Here is a 19,861-nt window from a genome sequence, read left to right on the forward strand (position 1 = left end):
TAATATATAAAAACTGCACATTGAATCGCAATTTTGTAGAGAAAAATCCCAAGTAGGTTTTTTTCTCAAAATCGCCTGGCCTGACTTCCTTGTGGTCTACATTGTTTTTCAACCTTTTTCTGAGCCAAGGCACTTTTTTTTTTTTTCTTCAAATCATGTTCATCCATTTTCTTCTGCTTATCCGAGGTTGGGTAGCGGGGGCAGCAGCCTAAGCAGAGAAGCCCATACTTCCCTCTCCCCAGCCACTTCGTCCCGAAGCGTTCCCAGGCCAGCCGGGAGACATAGTCTTCCCAACATGTCCTGAGTCTTCCCAGCGGCCTCCTGCCGGTCGGACGTGCCCGAAACACCTCCCATAGGGAGGTTTCGGGTGGCATTTTAAAATACCACTACAGAAATTGTTAACAAATGACACTCATTAGCGTATATTGACCAAATATGACAAACACCACAGGAAAAGCTGGCAATTGCTGATATGGAGGATTATTACATGGTCACTCTGCCGATCGCCAGACATTCAACAACGGCACATTTCCTGCGGATTATAATTATTGGTTTGCAAAAAATATTATTTTAGGCCAATTAGGTGAAATTATATATTTTCCCACGGTACAAATGGCATATTTTCCCACAGTGGTTGATAGAGATGTCCGATAATATCGGCAGTCTGACATTATTGGCCGATAAATGCTTTAAAATGTAATATCGGAAATTAACAATATCTGTTTCAAGAAGTTAAAAGTATGACTTTTTAAAACGCCGCTGTACGGAGTGGTACACGGACATAGGGAGAAGTGAAGAGCGCCGATAAACCTTAAAGACACTGCCTTTGCGTGCCGTCCCAGTCACATACAGTAATGTCTATGGCTTTTCACACACACAAGTGAATGCAACGCATACTTTGTCAACAACCATACAGGTCACACTGAGGGTGGCCGTATAAACAACTTTAACACTGTTACAGATATGCGCCACACTGTGAACCCACACCAAACAAGAATGACATTCACATTTCGGGGGAACATCCGCACCGTAACACAACAGAATAAATACCCAGAACCCCATGCAGCATGCTACAATATACACACCCCTCTACCCCCAACCTCCTCATGCTCTCTCATGGAGAGCATGACTCAAATTCCAAGCTGCTTTTTTGAGGCATGTTAAAAAAAATAATGCACTTTTTGACTTTAATAATAAATATAGCAGTGCCATGTTGGCATTTTTTTTCCCATGACTTGAGTTGATTTCTTTTTGGAAAACCTTGTTACATTGTTGAATGCATCCAGCGGGGCATCACAACAAAATGAGGCATAATAATGTGTTCATGCCACGACTGTGTATGACATGATATCGGTTGATATCGGAATCGGTAATTAAGAGTTGGACGATATCGGCAAAAAATGCATTATCGGACCTCTCTATTGGTTGAACATCATTGGGTCTACATCAGTGGTCTCCAACCGCAGAATAATTTTTTATTAAAAAAATATATATATATATATATATATATATAATGGGCTCCACGGTGGCAGAGGGGTTAGTGCGTCTGCCTCACAATACGAAGTTCCTGCAGTCCTGGGTTCAAATCCAGGCTCGGGATCTTTCTGTGTGGAGTTTGCATGTTCTCCCCGTGAATGCGTGGGTTCCCTCCGGGTACTCCGGCTTCCTCCCACTTCCAAAGACATGCACCTGGGGATAGGTTGATTGGCAACACTAAATGGTCCCTAGTGTGTGAATGTTGTCTGTCTATCTGTGTTGGCCCTGCGATGAGGTGGCGACTTGTCCAGGGTTTACCCTGCCTTCCGCCCGATTGTAGCTGAGCTAGGCGCCAGCGCCCCCCGCAACCCCGAAAGGGAATAAGCGGTAGAAAATGGATGGATGGATATATATATATATATATATATATATATATATATATATATATATATATATATATTTAAATTAAATCAACATACGAAAACACAAGATACACTTACAACTAGTGCACAAACCCCAAAAAACTCCCTTTTTCATGACAAAATAAAAAAATCCCCCCCTCCCCACCGGGCCACGGGACAAATTATCAAGCGTTGACCGGTCCGCAGCTACAAAAAAGGTTGGGGACCACTGGTCTACATGGCATGTCATGGTGGGTTTTAGCTACCATCTTTAAGCCGCTTTCTGACCGTCTCTTCAGGATGCGTCGTTTTGTGGTCGGCCCCCACTCCGTCAGCCATGTTGTACTTTTCAGCGCTTCCCCACTGGTTTGAAAAAAAAAAAAAAATGCAACTTAGATATTGGGTTTCACAATGTAAAGCGCTTTGAGTCACTTGAGAAAAGCGCTATATAAATATAATTCACTTCACTTCCTTTTAAAGTGTGCTGACGTATGTGATTTTTCATCTCAACTACCAAATCCGGATGCAAATGCTGATTTGAATTGTCTTGAATAATAATTAGCTGTGGGCAGCACGGTGTTACAGGGGTTAGTGCATGTGCCTCACAGTACGAAGGTCCTGAGTTCAATCCCGGGCTCGGGATCGTTCCGTGTGGAGTTTGCATGTCCTCCCCGTGACTGCGTGGGTTCCCTCCAGGTACTTAGGCTTCCTCCCACTTCCAAAGACACGCACCTGGGGATAGGTTGATTGGCAACACTAAATTGGCCCTCGTGTGTGAATGTGATGAGGTAGGCTCCAGCAACCCCAAAAAGGGACAAGCGGTAGAAAATGGGTGGATATATGGAATAATTAGCTGTTCCATTTGTTTGCAGCTCTTCTGGTGGCCGCTCGCATGCACGAGTTTCGGCGCACCATCAAAGAAATCATAAACGTGGTGAAAGTGTGCGACACCACGCTAAAAAAAAGGTGGGTGTTTTGATTGGTGTCATTTCACTCCCACCAAGTTGTTTTTTTAGCCCAGTAACGACCTCACAGAAATTAACACTCTAAATATTATCCTGTATACGTCCATGCGTTTTCACGCTTTCTTGCATCAGGCTGGCCGAGTTTGAGGACACGCCCACCAGTCTGCTGACCATCGAGGAGTTCAAGAAGGTGGACCTGGACCAGGAGTGTGACCCGCCCTGCTTCACTGCAGGCATCAGGAAGAAGAAAGTCCAGCAGGTACCACCATTTTCTCTCCTTCTCTGTGGCATGAGTTGAAAAAGCCACGTCTCAAATGGCATCACTACAGTTCAGTGTAAGTATACACTGTGCACGACGTCATTGCACATTAACCGGAAATGGTAACCGTTACGAAACAGAGTCAAAATGCCATTTTGATTGTTTTGCACGTTCTCCCCGTGACTGTGTGGGTTCCTTCCGGGTACTCCAGGTTCCTCCCAAGACATGCACCTGGGGATAGGTTGATTGGCAACACTAAATTGGCCCTAGTGTGTGAATGTTGTCTGTCTATCCGTTTGTCCAGGGTGTACCCTGCCTTCCGCCCAAATGTAGCCCCCGTGACCCCAAAGAAGGGACAAGCGGTAGAAAATGGGGGGTGAGGGGCAAGTGTTTCGAGTATGAAATCCACAGTGTTCTAGTTGGCTGCACTTCTCAGTGCATACTTGCCAATCCTCCCAAATTTCTCATGCCGTCGTGCGGGTTCCAAGGACCGTCAAGGAAGGACATAGCGGCGGGCACATTTAGCCTTCTTTATTTTTCAATAAAGACTGCTTTTCAGCTGCTCCGTCCGCCGCCCGCTCTTCCGCTTGCCTTTCTGCTTCGGGTGTCGTCATCTCTCTCTCTCTCTCCGCGTCAGCTTCCCTCTGGCTCCTTCTAGTCTCTCCGCCGCTCTCTCTGACGTTCACGGCTGTCGCCCGTCTATACAGCGCGAGAGGATTACTCAATTGTCCCCAGGTGCGCGATCCACGCACCTGATCTTGATTGCGGCGTCGCCCCCGGCGCGCGACGCTCGCTCGCCGTCCACGCCTCCTCGCCGCCATCTTGGGCTGGACTACGGTGTGCCTTGCCTCACTGTCGGACTGCCGGCCACGCCTCCTCGCCGCCATCTTGGACCGGGCTCCGGTGTGCCTTGCCTCGCTGTCGGATTGCCGGCCACGCCTCCTCGCCGCCATCTTGGGCTTGGCTACGGCGTGCCCTGCCTCGCTGTCGAACTGCCGGCCACGCCTCCTCGCCGCCATCTTGGGCCGGGCTCCGGTGCGCCTTGCCTCACTGTCGGACTGCCGGCCACGCCTCCTCGCCGCCATCTTGGGCCGGGCTTTGGTGTGCCTTGCCTCGTTGTCGGACTGCCGGCCACGCCTCCTCGCCGCCATCTTGGGCCGGGCTTTGGTGTGCCTTGCCTCGTTGTCGGACTGCCGGCCACGCCTCCTCGCCGCCATCTTGGGCTTGGCTACGGCGTGCCCTGCCTCGCTGTCCGACTGCCGGCCACGCCTCCTCGCCGCCATCTTGGGCCGGGCTTTGGTGTGCCTTGCCTCGCTGTCGGACTGCCGGCCACGCCTCCTCGCCGCCATCTTGGGCTGGACTACGGTGTGCCCTGCCTCGCTGTCAGACTGCCGGCCACGCCTCTTCGCCGCCATCTTGGACTGGGCTACGGCGTGCCCTGCCTCGCTGTTCGGACTGCCGGCCACGCCTCTTCGCCACCATCTTGGGCTGGGCTACGGCGTGCCCTGCCTCGCTGTCGGACTGCCGGCCACGCCTCCTTGCCGCCATCTTGTGCCGGGCTTTGGTGTGCCTTGCCTCGCTGTCGGACTGCCGGCCACGCCTCCTCGCCGCCATCTTGGGCCGGGCTTTGGTGTGCCTTGCCTCGCTGTCGGACTGCCGGCCACGCCTCCTCGCCGCCATCTTGGGCCGGGTTCCGGTGTGCCTTGCCTCGCTGTCGGACTGCCGGCCACGCCTCCTCGCCGCCATCTTGTGCCGGGCTTTGGTGTGCCTTGCCTCGCTGTCGGACTGCCGGCCACGCCTCCTCGCCGCCATCTTGGGCCGGGCTCCGGTGTGCCTTGCCTCGCTGTCGGACTGCCGGCCACGCCTCCTCGCCGCCATCTTGGGCCGGGCTCCGGTGTGCCTTGCCTCGCTGTCGGATTGCCGGCCACGCCTCCTCGCCGCCATCTTGGGCCGGGCTTTGGTGTGCCTTGCCTCGCTGTCGGACTGCCGGCCACGCCTCCTCGCCGCCATCTTGGGCCGGGCTCCGGTGTGCCTTGCCTCGCTGTCGGACTGCCGGCCACGCCTCCTCGCCGCCATCTTGGGCCGGGCTCCGGTGTGCCTTGCCTCGCTGTCGGACTGCCGGCCACGCCTCCTCGCCGCCATCTTGGGCCGGGCTCCGGTGTGCCTTGCCTCGCTGTCGGACTGCCGGCCACGCCTCCTCGCCGCCATCTTGGGCTAGGCTACGGTGTGCCCTGCCTCGCTGTCGGACTGCCGGCCACGCCTCCTCGCCGCCATCTTGGGCCGGGCTTTGGTGTGCCTTGCCTCGTTGTCGGACTGCCGGCCACGCCTCCTCGCCGCCATCTTGGGCTGGACTACGGTGTGCCTTGCCTCACTGTTGGACTGCCGGCCACGCCTCCTCGCCGCCATCTTGGGCTGGGCTACGGCGTGCCCTGCCTCGCTGTCGGACTGCCGGCCACGCCTCCTCACCGCCATCTTGGGCTGGACTACGGTGTGCCTTGCCTCACTGTTGGACTGCCGGCCACGCCTCCTCGCCGCCATCTTGGGTTGGGCTACGGCGTGCCCTGCCTCGCTGTCGGACTGCCGGCCACGCCTCCTCGCCGCCATCTTGGGCTGGGCTACGGCGTGCCCTGCCTCGCTGTTCGGACTGCCGGCCACGCCTCTTCGCCGCCATCTTGGGCTGGGCTACGGCGTGCCCTGCCTCGCTCTCGGACTGCCGGCCACGCCTCCTCACCGCCATCTTGGGCTGGACTACGGTGTGCCCTGCCTCGCTGTCGGACTGCCGGCCACGCCTCCTCACCGCCATCTTGGGCTGGACTACGGTGTGCCTTGCCTCACTGTTGGACTGCCGGCCACGCCTCCTCGCCGCCATCTTGGGTTGGGCTACGGCGTGCCCTGCCTCGCTGTCGGACTGCCGGCCACGCCTCCTCGCCGCCATCTTGGGCTGGGCTACGGCGTGCCCTGCCTCGCTGTTCGGACTGCCGGCCACGCCTCTTCGCCGCCATCTTGGGCTGGGCTACGGCGTGCCCTGCCTCGCTCTCGGACTGCCGGCCACGCCTCCTCACCGCCATCTTGGGCTGGACTACGGTGTGCCCTGCCTCGCTGTCGGACTGCCGGCCACGCCTCCTCACCGCCATCTTGGGCTGGACTACGGTGTGCCCTGCCTCGCTGTCGGACTGCCGGCCACACCTCCTCGCCGCCATCTTGGACTGGGCTACGGCGTGCCCTGCCTCGCTGTCGGACTGCCGGCCACGCCTCCTCGCCGCCATCTCATGCCGGGCTTTGGTGTGACGGGCTTTGGTGTGCCTTTCCTCGCTGTCGGACTGCCGGCCACGCCTCCTCGCCGCCATCTTGGGCTGGGCTACGGCGTGCCCTGCCTCGCTGTTGGGACTGCCGGCTCCGCCTCTCCACACTCCCGATTGGTCCATGCGGACCTTTGTGAGCACAGCTTGTCGTCACGTCCATATAACCAGCGTGCCGGCCCAGTCACGTTATAACGTCTACGGTTTTTGGAGAGTGCACAACTGCACACACAACAAGAAGGAGACGAAGCAGAAAAACGCAGACGAGACAGTCATGGCGACGACGAGTAAGAAGTAGAAGAAGTACGCTTGCTGGTTCCAAAATGATTGGAAGCAAGAATTTCAGTTCATCCGAATTCGTAGGTCTCAAGGTTGGCAAGTATGTCTCAGTGTGAAAATCAAAACCACGTGTTAAGTGCACTCATTGAGTAACGGTCTCCCTCTAGAACAGTGGTTCTTAACCTTGTTGAAGGTACCAAACCCCAGCAGTTTCATATGCGCATTCACCGAACCCTTTTATTAGTGAAAAATAAAAGTTGTTTTTTTTTCTTTTCAAATTCAAGACAAAGTTATATGTTGTTTTTCTTTACCGGTGCACAAAATGAACCACAACAAATTACACACCTGCAAATCAGATGGAAAATTAGAGGGAACTTTGTTTAGGGGTATCCATAAAGTTTTTATTTACGCGATGAGTCGGGTGCGTCTTGACCTCCGCCGAACCCCCTGAGGCCGACTCACCGGACCCCTAGGGTTCGATCGAACCGAGGTTAAGAACCACTGTTCTAGAATATATGTAATAAATAGTTCATAAAACAATTGGTATGTATGTTCTAAACAACTAAATCTAATGTATGTTTCAGCTGGAGGTGGAGCTGAGGAAGAAGATGGATGACATTGAAGGTATAAACTTTCTTTTAAGTATTCCCTTTCCTCAGGTGGCAAAAAAAAAATGTAACCTGCTATTTTAGGTTAAAAAATATATATATTACCCTTACAAGTAAAGCTGTGCAGAATGCCAAACATTTAATATGATCAGAGATGTCCGATAATGGCTTTTTTGTGGATATTCCGATATTGCCCAACTCTTATTTGCCGATACCGATATATACAGTTGTGGAATCAACACATTATTATGCCTAACTTTGTGATGCCCCGCTGGATGCATTTAACAGAGTAACAAGGTTTTCCAAAATAGGAGAAAAACTTCCACTCCAGTAATGGAAAAAAGTGCCAACATGGCACTGACATTTTGATTATTGAAGTCACAAAGTGCATTATTTTTTTTAACACGCCTCAAAACAGTAGCTTGGAATTTGGGACATGCTTTCCCTGAGATAATCCTGAAAGCCACTACAACTATAGGAAATATGATACTTTGACTTTCACAAAGTGCATTATTTTCATTTTTTTAAACATGCCTCAAAACAACAGCTACAAAACCAATGAAGGCACACAGCCTCTGTCCAGATTATACTAGAGTAATAAAGTAAACAATAACATAGTCCTCCTTCAGTAGACTGCCTGGCATACTGTATAACAGGAAAGTATAAACTGGGCTCATTCTGCCCTGCTCTAACGTATTTGTATGAGTAACACAAATGTGCTGCAAGCTAGTGGTGAGTGCTTGAAGTGGCCTAGCAGTCAGCCAGAGCTTCTGAAATGCTGCGTTGATACAGGGCACCTCTGTTCACTACAAGCTGCTTTTTTCGGTGTTTGCTTTTCATCCATCTTCCGCTTGTATTCATCGTGTATCTCCTTATGATTCTTGAAGAGGTGGAAGATTAAATTCCCCTTCGCATAACCAACTTTTTGCGGTCATTGCAAACCGCCAGTTTTTTATCCGTCAGACACACTTTAAAATAATCCCAAACCATAGACATGGTGTCATTAGTCAGCAGAGGTGGGTAGAGTAGCCAGAAATTGTACTCAAGTAAGGGTACTGTTACTTTAGAGATTTATTACTCAAGTAAAAGTAAGGAGTAGTCACCCAAATATATTGAGTAAAAGTAAAAAGTACGTTGTGAAAAAACTACTCAAGTACTGAGTAACTGATGAAGTAACCTGATTACGGCAACAAATAATGCACAAAAACATAAAAATAGCAACGAGCAAATTCAGAGCCAGGAATATCTCTTAAGCAACTAAAACACGAATATATATTAAATAATAGTACATTAAAATAAAATAAAGAAAATGGCACTATGAGCCACAATAACTTAAGAGCACCATAGACTCGGTAGGCATTGATTGATTTGATTGATTGATTGAGTGATTGAAACTTGTATTATTAGATTGTACAGTACAGTCCATATTCCGTTCAATTGACCACTAAATGGTAACACCCCAATAAGTTTTTCAACGTTTATCAATTACTTAATAAATGACCAAGTCGAGGTGATCTACCTCATATATACATACATACACATATCATTTATACACACACATATCATATATATATATATATATATATATATATATATATATATATACACATACATACATTTTTATATACAGTATATAATTTATATTTATTTATTTTGCCGTTTTTGTTGACATGTTAAAAGTGTTTTAATGAATATATAAGTTGGTGTATTACCCGATTCTGATGACTTGCATTGATTGGAATCAGACGTCCACGTTTTCAAATGGAGGAGAAAAAAAATTCCTCTTTTCTGTCTAATACCACATGAAAGTCCTTGGTTTTTGGCATCTTATTTGTCCAGCTTCAATATTCGTTTTCATACACTTTACAAGAAATACGTTGGCGGCAAACTCCGTAGTTTGCTAGTTTGTTTGCTCTGGCTTTCGGAGACTCTTATTTTGTTAATGCAGGCGCGATGGAGTGCCACTTTTATTGTGAAGAAAGGAACTGTGCGATCAGTCTTTAGGCTTTTGACGGGAAGTACGGTTGAAATAAAAAATGTCTTTTTTCCTTTACACTTTTGATTGATTGATTGAAACTCTTATTATTAGATTGCACAGTACAGTACATATTCCGTACAATTGACCACTAAATGGTAACACCCCAATAAGTTTTTCAACTTTTTTATGTTGGGTCATGTGACCGCCTGGCTCTGTTTGATTGGTCCAACGTCACCAGTGACTGCATGTGATTGGTGAAACGCAGGCATGCGTAGATCCTACTTTGAAGCTCTGTCATTAACCAAAACAAACATTAACAGATTGATAGAAAAAAGTAGCGAGTAGCCAGCTGAATGTAAATAAACGGAACGGAGTAAAAGTAGCGTTTCTTCTCTATAAATATACTCAAGTAAAAGTAAAAGTATGTTGCATAAAAACTACTCATAGAAGTACAATTTATTCCAAAAGTTACTCAAGTAAATGTAACGGAGTAAATGTAGCGCGTTACTACCCAACTCTGTTAGTCAGTCACCGAGCTCGCTGGGGTTGTTAGCCACGGCTACAGCACCGGCAACAACACACTCTTGTTGTTGTTCTGCTACGCTCGCGGCAGTTTGATGAGGTCATCAAGCATCGCCAGTAAACCTCTCATACTGCAGTTGTCAACTCCTGTGTTGTGTGTGAGAAAGGGGAGAGGGGAGGGCCTGCTGACTGGAAGACGCAACTGCTTTGTATTTCTCCCTACGTCCGTGTTTTACCGGATATGTAACGCTCCATACAGCGGCGTTATAAAAAGTCATTCATTTTACTTTTCAAAACCAATACCGATAATTTCCGATATTACATTTTAAAGCATTTATTGGACATCTTTTAATATGATATCCAAAAAGTTATTTGCTTCGTCTCAATCAATCAATCAATGTTTATTTATATAGCCCCAAATCACAAATGTCTCAAAGGACTGCACAAATCATTACGACTACAACATCCTCGGAAGAACCCACAAAAGGGCAAGGAAAACTCACACCCAGTGGGCAGGGAGAATTCACATCCAGTGGGACGCCTGTGACAATGCTGACTATGAGAAACCTTGGAGAGGACCTCAGATGTGGGCAACCCCCCCCCCCCTCTAGGGGACCGAAAGCAATGGATGTCGAGCGGGTCTAACATGATACTGTGAAAGTTCAATCCATAGTGGCTCCAACACAGCCGCGAGAGTTCAGTTCAAGCGGATCCAAGACAGCAGCGAGAGTCCCGTCCACAGGAAACCATCTCAAGCGGATCAGCAGCATAGAGATGTCCCCAACCGATACAGGCGAGCGGTCCATCCTGGGTCCCGACGAGGGGTCAATCCTGGGTCTCGACTCTGGACAGCCAGTACTTCATCCATGGTCATCGGACCGGACCCCCTCCACAAGGGAGGGGAGGACATAGGAGAAAGAAAAGAAGCGGCAGATCAACTGGTCTAAAAAGGAGGTCTATTTAAAGGCTAGAGTATACAGATGAGTTTTAAGGTGAGACTTAAATGCTTCTACTGAGGTAGCATCTCGAACTGTTACCGGGAGGGCATTCCAGAGTACTGGAGCCCGAACGGAAAACGCTCTATAGCCCGCAGACTTTTTTTGGGCTCTAGGAATCACTAATAAGCCGGAGTCTTTTGAACGCAGATTTCTTGCCGGGACATACGGTACAATACAATCGGCAAGATAGGATGGAGCTAGACCGTGTAGTATTTTATACGTAAGTAGTAAAACCTTAAAGTCACATCTTAAGTGCACAGGAAGCCAGTGCAGGTGAGCCAGTACAGGCGTAATGTGATCAAACTTTCTTGTTCTTGTCTAAAGTCTAGCAGCCGCATTTTGTACCAACTGTAATCTTTTAATGCTAGACATGGGGAGACCCGAAAATAATACGTTACAGTAGTCGAGACGAGACGTAACAAACGCATGGATAATGATCTCGGCGTCTTTAGTGGACAAAATGGAGCGAATTTTAGCGATATTACGGAGATGAAAGAAGGCCATTTTAGTAACGCTTTTAATGTGTGGCTCAAAGGAGAGAGTTGGGTCGAAGATAATACCCAGATTTTTTACAGAGTCACCTTGTTTTATTATTTGGTTGTCAAATGTTAAAGTTGTATTATTAAATAGAGGTCGGTGTCTCAATTGATGCACTTGTGTACTCGTCACACCGAGAAGTAGATCCCAATGGGGGTGTTTCCACGGACTTCTGTCCATGGTGTGTTGTCTACAGGCCTGAAGTCGCCCGGCAGGCACGACAACAGTTTGTACCAGTGAAACAAGCTTGTTTCGCCAAGGCCAGTTGTGTCAAATTGTACTTTGGGATTGTTTTCCAGGCGAGCAGACACATTCCTATGGTCTGTCTGATCTTAATTGTCCATCGTGGCTCTCAGGTTGATTGGTATTTGCATGTCAGAAAGGCTCTCCATGATTCAATTCCGAGATCGCCCATAGCTCTACCCATACCATCTGTTGGGATAGGCAGCCTTTGAGTTCCTTGAACGGCTGCCAGTTGTCTTTCGAGTTTGTCGATGCACCAAAGCGGTGCTCGGTCCAATCAGCAGATGCCCTGTGATCACAGTTCCAAAGAGATGCCTTCCACGTCGTCGACTGAAAGTACTGACAGGCACAGGACCCGCCATTTTCCCCACGAGTCCCTCATGTACCCGTCAGAACAAGCAGGATTCCCCAAACTTCTGCTTGACTTCGACAAGATCTTGTCAAATAAGTTGAGAGCCCAATTTATCAATTCTATGTTTAGATTTCAGGGAACAGCGCAGAAAGAGAGACTCCTAAAAGTTTGCCTTTCTTTTTTTTTTCCAGCTGAACAAGTTTATGTAACTGAATTGTCACTTACTTTTTATTCTATCAAAGTTAAAGTTAAAGTACCAATAATTGTCACACACACACTAGGTGTGACGAAATTATTCTCTGCGTTTGACCCATCACCCTTGATCGCCCCCTGGGAGGGGAGGGGAGGTGAGGGGAGCAGTGAGCAGCAGCGGTGGCCACGCCCGGGAATCTTTTTTGCTGATTTCAACCCTTGATGCTGAGTGCCAAGCAGGGAGGTCATGGGTCCCATTTTTATAGTCTTTGGTATGACTCGGCCGGGGTTTGAACTCACAACCTACCGATTTTACTTCTTATTCATTCATTTATTGTACTGCTTTTATTATGTTACTTATTTCCTTTTGTTGTGGTTTGAAACACCATTTTGTATGGTTTTGTCCTTGTATTAGCATGGCCATATTGTTATTCATGCCAATACCTCACTATACTTCAGTTTGTAATAAATAAATATATGATACAAGTAATAATATTAATGATAATAAAAATATATTACATAATATACAATAAATAAATAATTATTTTATGCTATGTTATTATTTGAAATACACAACTTTTTTTTACATTTCAGCAGACGGATTAGGTATATTTGCACAAAGTATTGCATCTGTATCGCCGATAATGGCCTGAATTTTACTCGTTATCAGATCAAAAGGAAATCCGTGGTGTCGCACAGCACCATCCAACACCAGCCTTAAGCTACTCAAAAGGAAGTGGATGACATTTAAGTTAACGTGGAAAAACCAGGCTGATAACCAGAACTCCTTTCGGGCGGACATAGTGAACAATGGTGACAGTCATCTCACTATTACTGACAAAATGGAATACCTCTAAGGTCAGACGAAGAAAAACAAGTTGGTATTTGATGGAATGGAGAAGTCAGCAGATAATGAGAGGAAGATTCAAATTTCCAAGCTGAGAAACTTAAATAGATAATCTGAATCTTAAATAGAACTTGAGCGGGTGTACCGGACGTGGAAACAATGGGACTATATGGTCAGTCCCAGATCTCTATAATGATAGTTTCAAAAGTTTAACAAGAAATTCAATGTCTTGGCAAAAAGCAAAATATCTTAAGGTATCTAGGATCTGTATCGACGAGGACGATGCTCTTGGTTTAAAAAGAAAATAATTGCTACCCAAAATGAGAGCCGTTGCGTTTTTGAGGCATGAAAAAGTCATTGTTTGGGATGTAACGGTATCAAACTGTCACGGTATGATTTTATCACAGTATTAAGGCCACTGTACAATGTCATTGTGGTATTTGTCCCAAAAAATGTACAAACCCCGTGTCCATATGAGTTGGGAAATTGTGTTAGATGTAAATATAAACGGAATACAATGATTTGCAAATAATTTTCAACCCATATTCAGTTGAATATGCTACAAAGACAACATATTTGATGTTCAAACTGATAAAGTTTTGTTTTCTTGTCTGCAAATAACCATTAACTTTAGAATTTGATGCCAGCAACATGTGACAAAGAAGTTGGGAAAGGTGGCAATAAATACTGATAAAGTTCGGGAATGCTCATCAAACACTTATTTGGAACATCCCACAGGTGTGCAGGCTATTTGGGAACAGGTGGGTGCCATGATTGGGTATAAAAACAGCGTCCCAAAAAATGCTAAGTCATTCACAAACAAGGATGGGTCACCAATTTGTAAGCAAATTGTCGAACAGTTTTAGAACAACATTTCTCAACGAGCTATCGCAAGGAATTTAGGGATTTTACCATCTACGGTCCGTAAAATCATCAAAAGGTTCAGAGAATCTGGAGAAATCACTGCACGTAAGCAATGATATTACGGACCTTTGATCCCTCAGTCGGTGCTGAGGGATCGGGGCGGTATAGCTCGGTTGGTAGAGTGGCCGTGCCAGCAACTTGAGGGTTGCAGGTTCGATTCCCGCTTCCGCCATCCTAGTCACTGCCGTTGTGTCCTTGGGCAAGACACTTTACCCACTTGCTCCCAGTGCCACCCACACTGGTTTAAATGTAACTTAGATATTGGGTTTCACTATGTAAAGCGCTTTGAGTCACTAGAGAAAAAGCGCTATATAAATATAATTCACTTCACTTCACTGCATCAAAAACCGACCCCAGTGTGGAAAGGATATCACCACATGGGCTCAGGAACACTTCATAAAACCACTGTCAGTAACTACAGTTGGTCGCTACATCTGTAAGTGCAAGTTAAAACTCTGCTATGCAAAGCAAAAGCCATTTATCAACAACACAAAGGAACGCTGCCGGCTTCGCTGGGCCCGAGCTCATCTAAGACGGATTGATGCAAAGTGGAAAAGTGTTCTGTGGTCTGATGAGTCCACATTTCAAATTATATTTGGAAACTGTGGACGTGGTGTTCTCAGGAACAAAGAGGAAAATAACCATCCGGATTGTTATACTCGCAAAGTTGAAAAGCCAGCATCTGTGATGGTATGGGGGTGTATTAGTGCCCAAGGCATGGGTAACTTACACATCTGTGAAGGCACCATTAATGCTGAAAGGTCCATACAGGTTTTGGAACAACATATGTTGTCATCCAAGCAATGTTATCATGGACGCCCCTGCTTATTTCAGCAAAACAATGCCAAGCCACGTGTTACAACAGCGTGGCTTCGTAGTAAAAGAGTGCGGGTACTTTCCTGGCCCGCCTGCAGTCCAGACATGTCTCCCATCGAAAATGTGTGGCGCATTATGAAGCGTAAAATACGACAAGACCCCGCCCGGACTGTTGAACAACTTAAGCTGTACATAAAACAAGAACGGTAAAGAATTCCACTTTCAAAGCTTCAACAATTGGTTTCCTCAGTTCCCAAACGTTTATCGAGTGTTGTTCAAAGAAAAGGTGATGTAACACAGTGGTGAACATGCCCTTTCCCAACTACTTTGGCACATGTTGCAGCCGTGAAATTCTAAGTTAATTATTATTTGCAAAAAAAAAAATAAAGTTTATAAGTTTGAACATCAAATGTCTTGTCTTTGTAGCATATTCAACTGAATATGGGTTGAAAAGGATTTGCAAATCATGGTATTCCGTTTATATTTACATCTAACACAATTTCCCAACTCATATGGAAACAGGGTTTGTACTTAAAAATGCCATACACTGGAAAAAATAAAATCTAAGTAAGATGAAATATCTCAAATAAGGGTGATATTTTCTGTCAGATAAGACAGAAAGCAGATTGTATTTTAGTGTTTTACTTGTTTTAAGGGTTTTGTTCCTAAATGATCTCAGTAAGATATTACAGCTTGTTGCAGAAATTTTATGACCTATATTGAGTAAAACATGCTTGAAACTAGAATATCAACTGTTGCAAAGCTGTCAACACCCACAAGTATAAAACTACTTTTTTAACGTAATCATTTCTTATTTCAAGCATGAAAAAAAAATCACGATGTATGCATATTATGTCAAAATAATGGTACTAGCATTTACTTAATTTAAAAATATTTTTCAACATATTGAGCTAAAAGGTCAAAAAAAAAAATTCCACCAAAAAAAGGAGAATATACTTATTTTAAGGGATTTTTGGGTTCATTAAGGTTAGCTAATTTTACTTGTTTTGGAGATAATTTTGCTTCATTCAAATAAAATACCCCTCATTTTTGTATTTTTGTTCTCGTTTTTAAACACCGACTTTTTGCAGTGTAGAGTGTAAAATGAATCGAGAGAGACAAGCGGTAGAAAATGGATGGATGGCAGGAGAATGTATTTACTTTTTTTAGCTTTTCAGTTTACTAGTATTTCTCATGGTGTACATTTTTTTGTTATGATTTCCCTCCGTGCGGTGCGCCTTACTCTGCAGAACTCAGACTTTCTTACCTCCGCCAAAGAGGTTTTGTAACTTAACTCAACCAGTTACAGACAGATTTGATGTCTAAAAACTACAGATGTCCGATAAACGCTTTAAAATGTAATATAGGAAATTATTGGTATCGGTTTCAAAAAGTAAAATGTATGACTTTTTAAAACGCCGCTGCACAGAGTGGTACACGGACTAAGGGAGAAGTACAGAGCGCCAATAAACCTTAAAGGCACTGCCTTCGCATGCCGGTCCAATCACATAATATCCATGGCTTTTCACACACACAGGTAAATGCAAGACTTACTTGGTCAACAGCCATACAGGTCACACTGAGGGTGACCGTATAAACAACTTTAACACTGTTACAAATGTGCGCCACACTGTAAACCCACACCAAACAAGAATAATAAACACATTTCGGGAGAACATCCGCACCGTAACAAAACATAAACACAGCAGAACAAATATCCAGACTCCCCTTGCAGCATTAACTCTTCTGGGACGCTACAATATACACCCCCCTGCCATCTCCCACAAAACCCCGCCCCAATCCCACCCACCTCAACCTCCTCATGCTCTGTCAGGTAGAACATGTCCCAAATTCCAAGCTGCTGTTTTGAGGCATGTTAAAAAAAATAATGCACTTTGTGACTTCAATAATAAATATGGCGGTGCCATATTTTATTCCATAACTTGAGTTGATATATTTTGGAAAACCTTGTTACATTGTTTAATGCATCCAGCGGGGCATCACAACAAAATTAGGCATAATAACGTGTTGATTCCACAACTGTATATATCTTATTGGTTGATATCGGAATCCGTAATTAAGAGTTGGACAACATCGGCAAAAAAGCCATTATCGGACATCTCTATCGAAAAACAAACAAAAAAACAATTCCCTTTATCTACTACGACTACGAACACACTTCACTTCCTGTTTACAGCGCTCCACGTCCCCACCTTTGCCGTTCTGGCGCTGCGCACAGGGTGCTGGGAGATGTCGTTTGTTTTCCGACCCGGCCAACGCTAAAGCGCTAGAAAAGAAGTACACTAGACCGTTTTCGTTTGATGCCGTCACACCATACGGCAAAATTGTGAAGACTTTGAAACCGCAATACCGCGGTATGGATGGTATCGTCACACATCTACTCATCATTCCTTCCCGTACCAGCAGCACGTAAATCCACAGACACACTAGTGCAGAGGTGGGTAGAGTAGCCAGAAATTGTACTCAAGTAAGAGTACTGTTACTTTAGAGATTTATTACTCAAGTAAAAGTCAGGAGAAGTCACCCAAATATTTACTTGAGTAAAAGTAAAAAGTATGTTGTGAAAAAACTACTCAAGTACTGAGTAACTGATGAGTAACCTGTTCATATAATGATTAAGGCAACAAGTAATGCACAAAAACATAAAAATAGCAATGAGCAAATTCAGAGCCAATATTATCTCTTAAGAAACTAAAACAATAATATATATTAATTAATAATACATTAAAATAAAAAATAAGGCAAATTGAGCCACAATATCTTAACAGCACCATAGGCTCAGTAGGCATTCATTGATTGATTGAAACTTGTATTATTAGATTGCACAGTACAGTACATATTCTGTACAATTGACCACTAAATGGTAACACCCCAATAAGTTTTTCAACTTTAATCTATTACTTAATAAATGACCAAGTCGAGGTGATCTACCTCACATATACATATACATACACACACATAACATATATGTATATATATATATACACATACATTTATATATACAGTATATAATTTATATTTATTTATTTTGTCAATTTTGTTGACATCTTAAAGGTGTTTAATGAATATACATGCATGTTTAACATATAGATTCCTATCTTTCATGAAGACAAGAATATAAGTTGGTGTATTACCTGATTCTGATGACTTGCATTGATTGGAATCAGTAGTGCTGATAACGTCCACGTTTTCAAATGGAGGAGAAAAAAAGTTCCTCTTTTCCGTCTAATACCACATGAAAGTCGTTGGTTTTTGGCATCTTATCTGTCCAGCTTCCATATTTGTTTTTATACACTTTACAAGAAATACATTGGCGGCAAACTCCGTAGCTTGCTAGCTTGTTTGCGCTGGCTTTCGGAGACTCTTATTTTGTTAGCGCAGGCGCGATGGAGCGGCACTTTTATTGTGAAGACAGGAACTGTGCGATCAGTCTTTAGGCTTTTGACGGGAAGTACGGTTGAAATAAAAAGTGTCTTTTTTCCTTTTCACTTTTGATTGATTGATTGAAACTTTTATTATTAGATTGCACAGTACAGTACATATTTCGTACAATTGACCATTAAATGCTAACACCCAAATAAGTTTGTCAACATGTTTAAGTCGGGTTTTACGTATCACGGTCATGTGACCGCCTGGCTCTGTTTGATTGGTCCAACGTCGCCAGTGACTGCATGTGATTGGTGAAACGCAGGCATGCGTAGATCCTACTTTGAAGCTCTGAGACAAACCAAAACAAACATTAACAGATCGATCAAAATTAGTAGCGAGCTGAATGTAGATAAATGGAGCGGAGTAAAAGTAGCGTTTCTTCTCTTTAAATATACTCAAGTAAAAGTACTCTTAGAAGTACAATTTATCCCAAAAGTTACTCAAGTAAATGTAACAGAGTAAATGTAGCGCGTTACTACCCACCTCTGCACTAGTGCATCGCTGCGTGTAGACATGTAACTGATGCTTCAATTTGCACAAAAAACAAACAAAAAGTGGCCCTGGCTTGCCTAAGAAGTTTTACACATTGCTCATTTAAATAAATAGTTTGCCTTTTAAAGTTCAGGAATTGTCCGATTTAATCACACTTTTAATATTATGGCCTCATTCGAGACTCATTTCGACAGTTCTGTCAGTAATTTTGAGATATCCTCAACCGGCTACAATGTTTTGAGAGGGGATATAAATAGGTATGGAGGAGGAGTTGCTATTTATGTGCAAAGCAATATCTCTGCTAAAGCCAGATATGATCTGATGGTTTTGTCCGTTGAAATACTTTGGCTTCACATTCATTTCCATCCCTCCATTTTCTACCGCTTATTCCCTTTTGGGGTCGCGGGGGGCGCTGGCGCCTATCTCAGCTACAATCGGGCGGAAGGCGGGGTACACCCTGGACAAGTCGCCACCTCATCGCAGGGCCAACACAGATAGACAGACAACATTCACACTCTAGGGCCAATTTTAGTGTTGCCAATCAACCTATCCCCAGGTGCATGTCTTTGGAGGTGGGAGGAAGCCGGAGTACCCGGAGGGAACCCACGCATTCACGGGGAGAACATGCAAACTCCACACAGAAAGATCCCGAGCCTGGATTTGAACCCAGGACTGCAGGAACTTCGTATTGTGAGGCAGACGCACTAAACCCCTCTTCCACCGTGAAGCCGCTTCACATTCAGCTACCTCACATACAACCAATAATTATTTATTTACAACTTTCATTATTAAGGCTCTTTTAGGTTTAATGCCTCCATACTTGTGTACTTTGTTACAAAGAAAAAACAGATCTTACGCATTAGGTTCTAACAATTTGTATGTTTGAACTGTTCCCCATGTACGAACTGAATTTGGCAAAAGAGCTTTAGGCATTGCTGCTCCTATGGCATGGAATGCATTGCCGACATCTCTACGCTGCTGATCCGCTTGAGATGGTTTCCTGTGGACGGGACTCTCGCTGCTGTCTTGGATCCGCTTGAACTGAACTCTCGCGGCTGTGTTGGAGCCTCTATGGATTGAACTTTCACAGTATCATGTTAGACCCGCTCGACATCCATTGCTTTCGGTCCCCTAGAGGGGGGGGGGGTTGCCCACATCTGAGGTCCTCTCCAAGGTTTCTCATAGTCAGCATTGTCACTGGCGTCCCACTGGATGTGAATTCT

The 19,861-nt window shown here is 45.2% G+C and overlaps 1 protein-coding gene across 2 annotated transcripts in view; it reads left to right on the forward strand.

Moving 5' to 3' along the window:
* The window catches only part of LOC133541952 (transcription factor IIIB 90 kDa subunit-like), a 277,169-nt gene that overhangs the window by 78,675 nt on the left and 178,633 nt on the right, over positions 1-19,861 (forward strand). For both annotated transcript variants that reach the window (XM_061885688.1, XM_061885689.1), the window contains exons 8-10: positions 2,750-2,843; positions 2,975-3,101; positions 7,264-7,303. In XM_061885688.1, the coding sequence (XP_061741672.1) occupies positions 2,750-2,843; positions 2,975-3,101; positions 7,264-7,303 (261 nt within the window). The remainder of the gene's footprint in view (positions 1-2,749; positions 2,844-2,974; positions 3,102-7,263; positions 7,304-19,861) is intronic.

The sequence above is a fragment of the Nerophis ophidion genome, linkage group LG24, assembly GCF_033978795.1.
Source record: "Nerophis ophidion isolate RoL-2023_Sa linkage group LG24, RoL_Noph_v1.0, whole genome shotgun sequence".
NCBI lineage: Eukaryota > Metazoa > Chordata > Actinopteri > Syngnathiformes > Syngnathidae > Nerophis > Nerophis ophidion.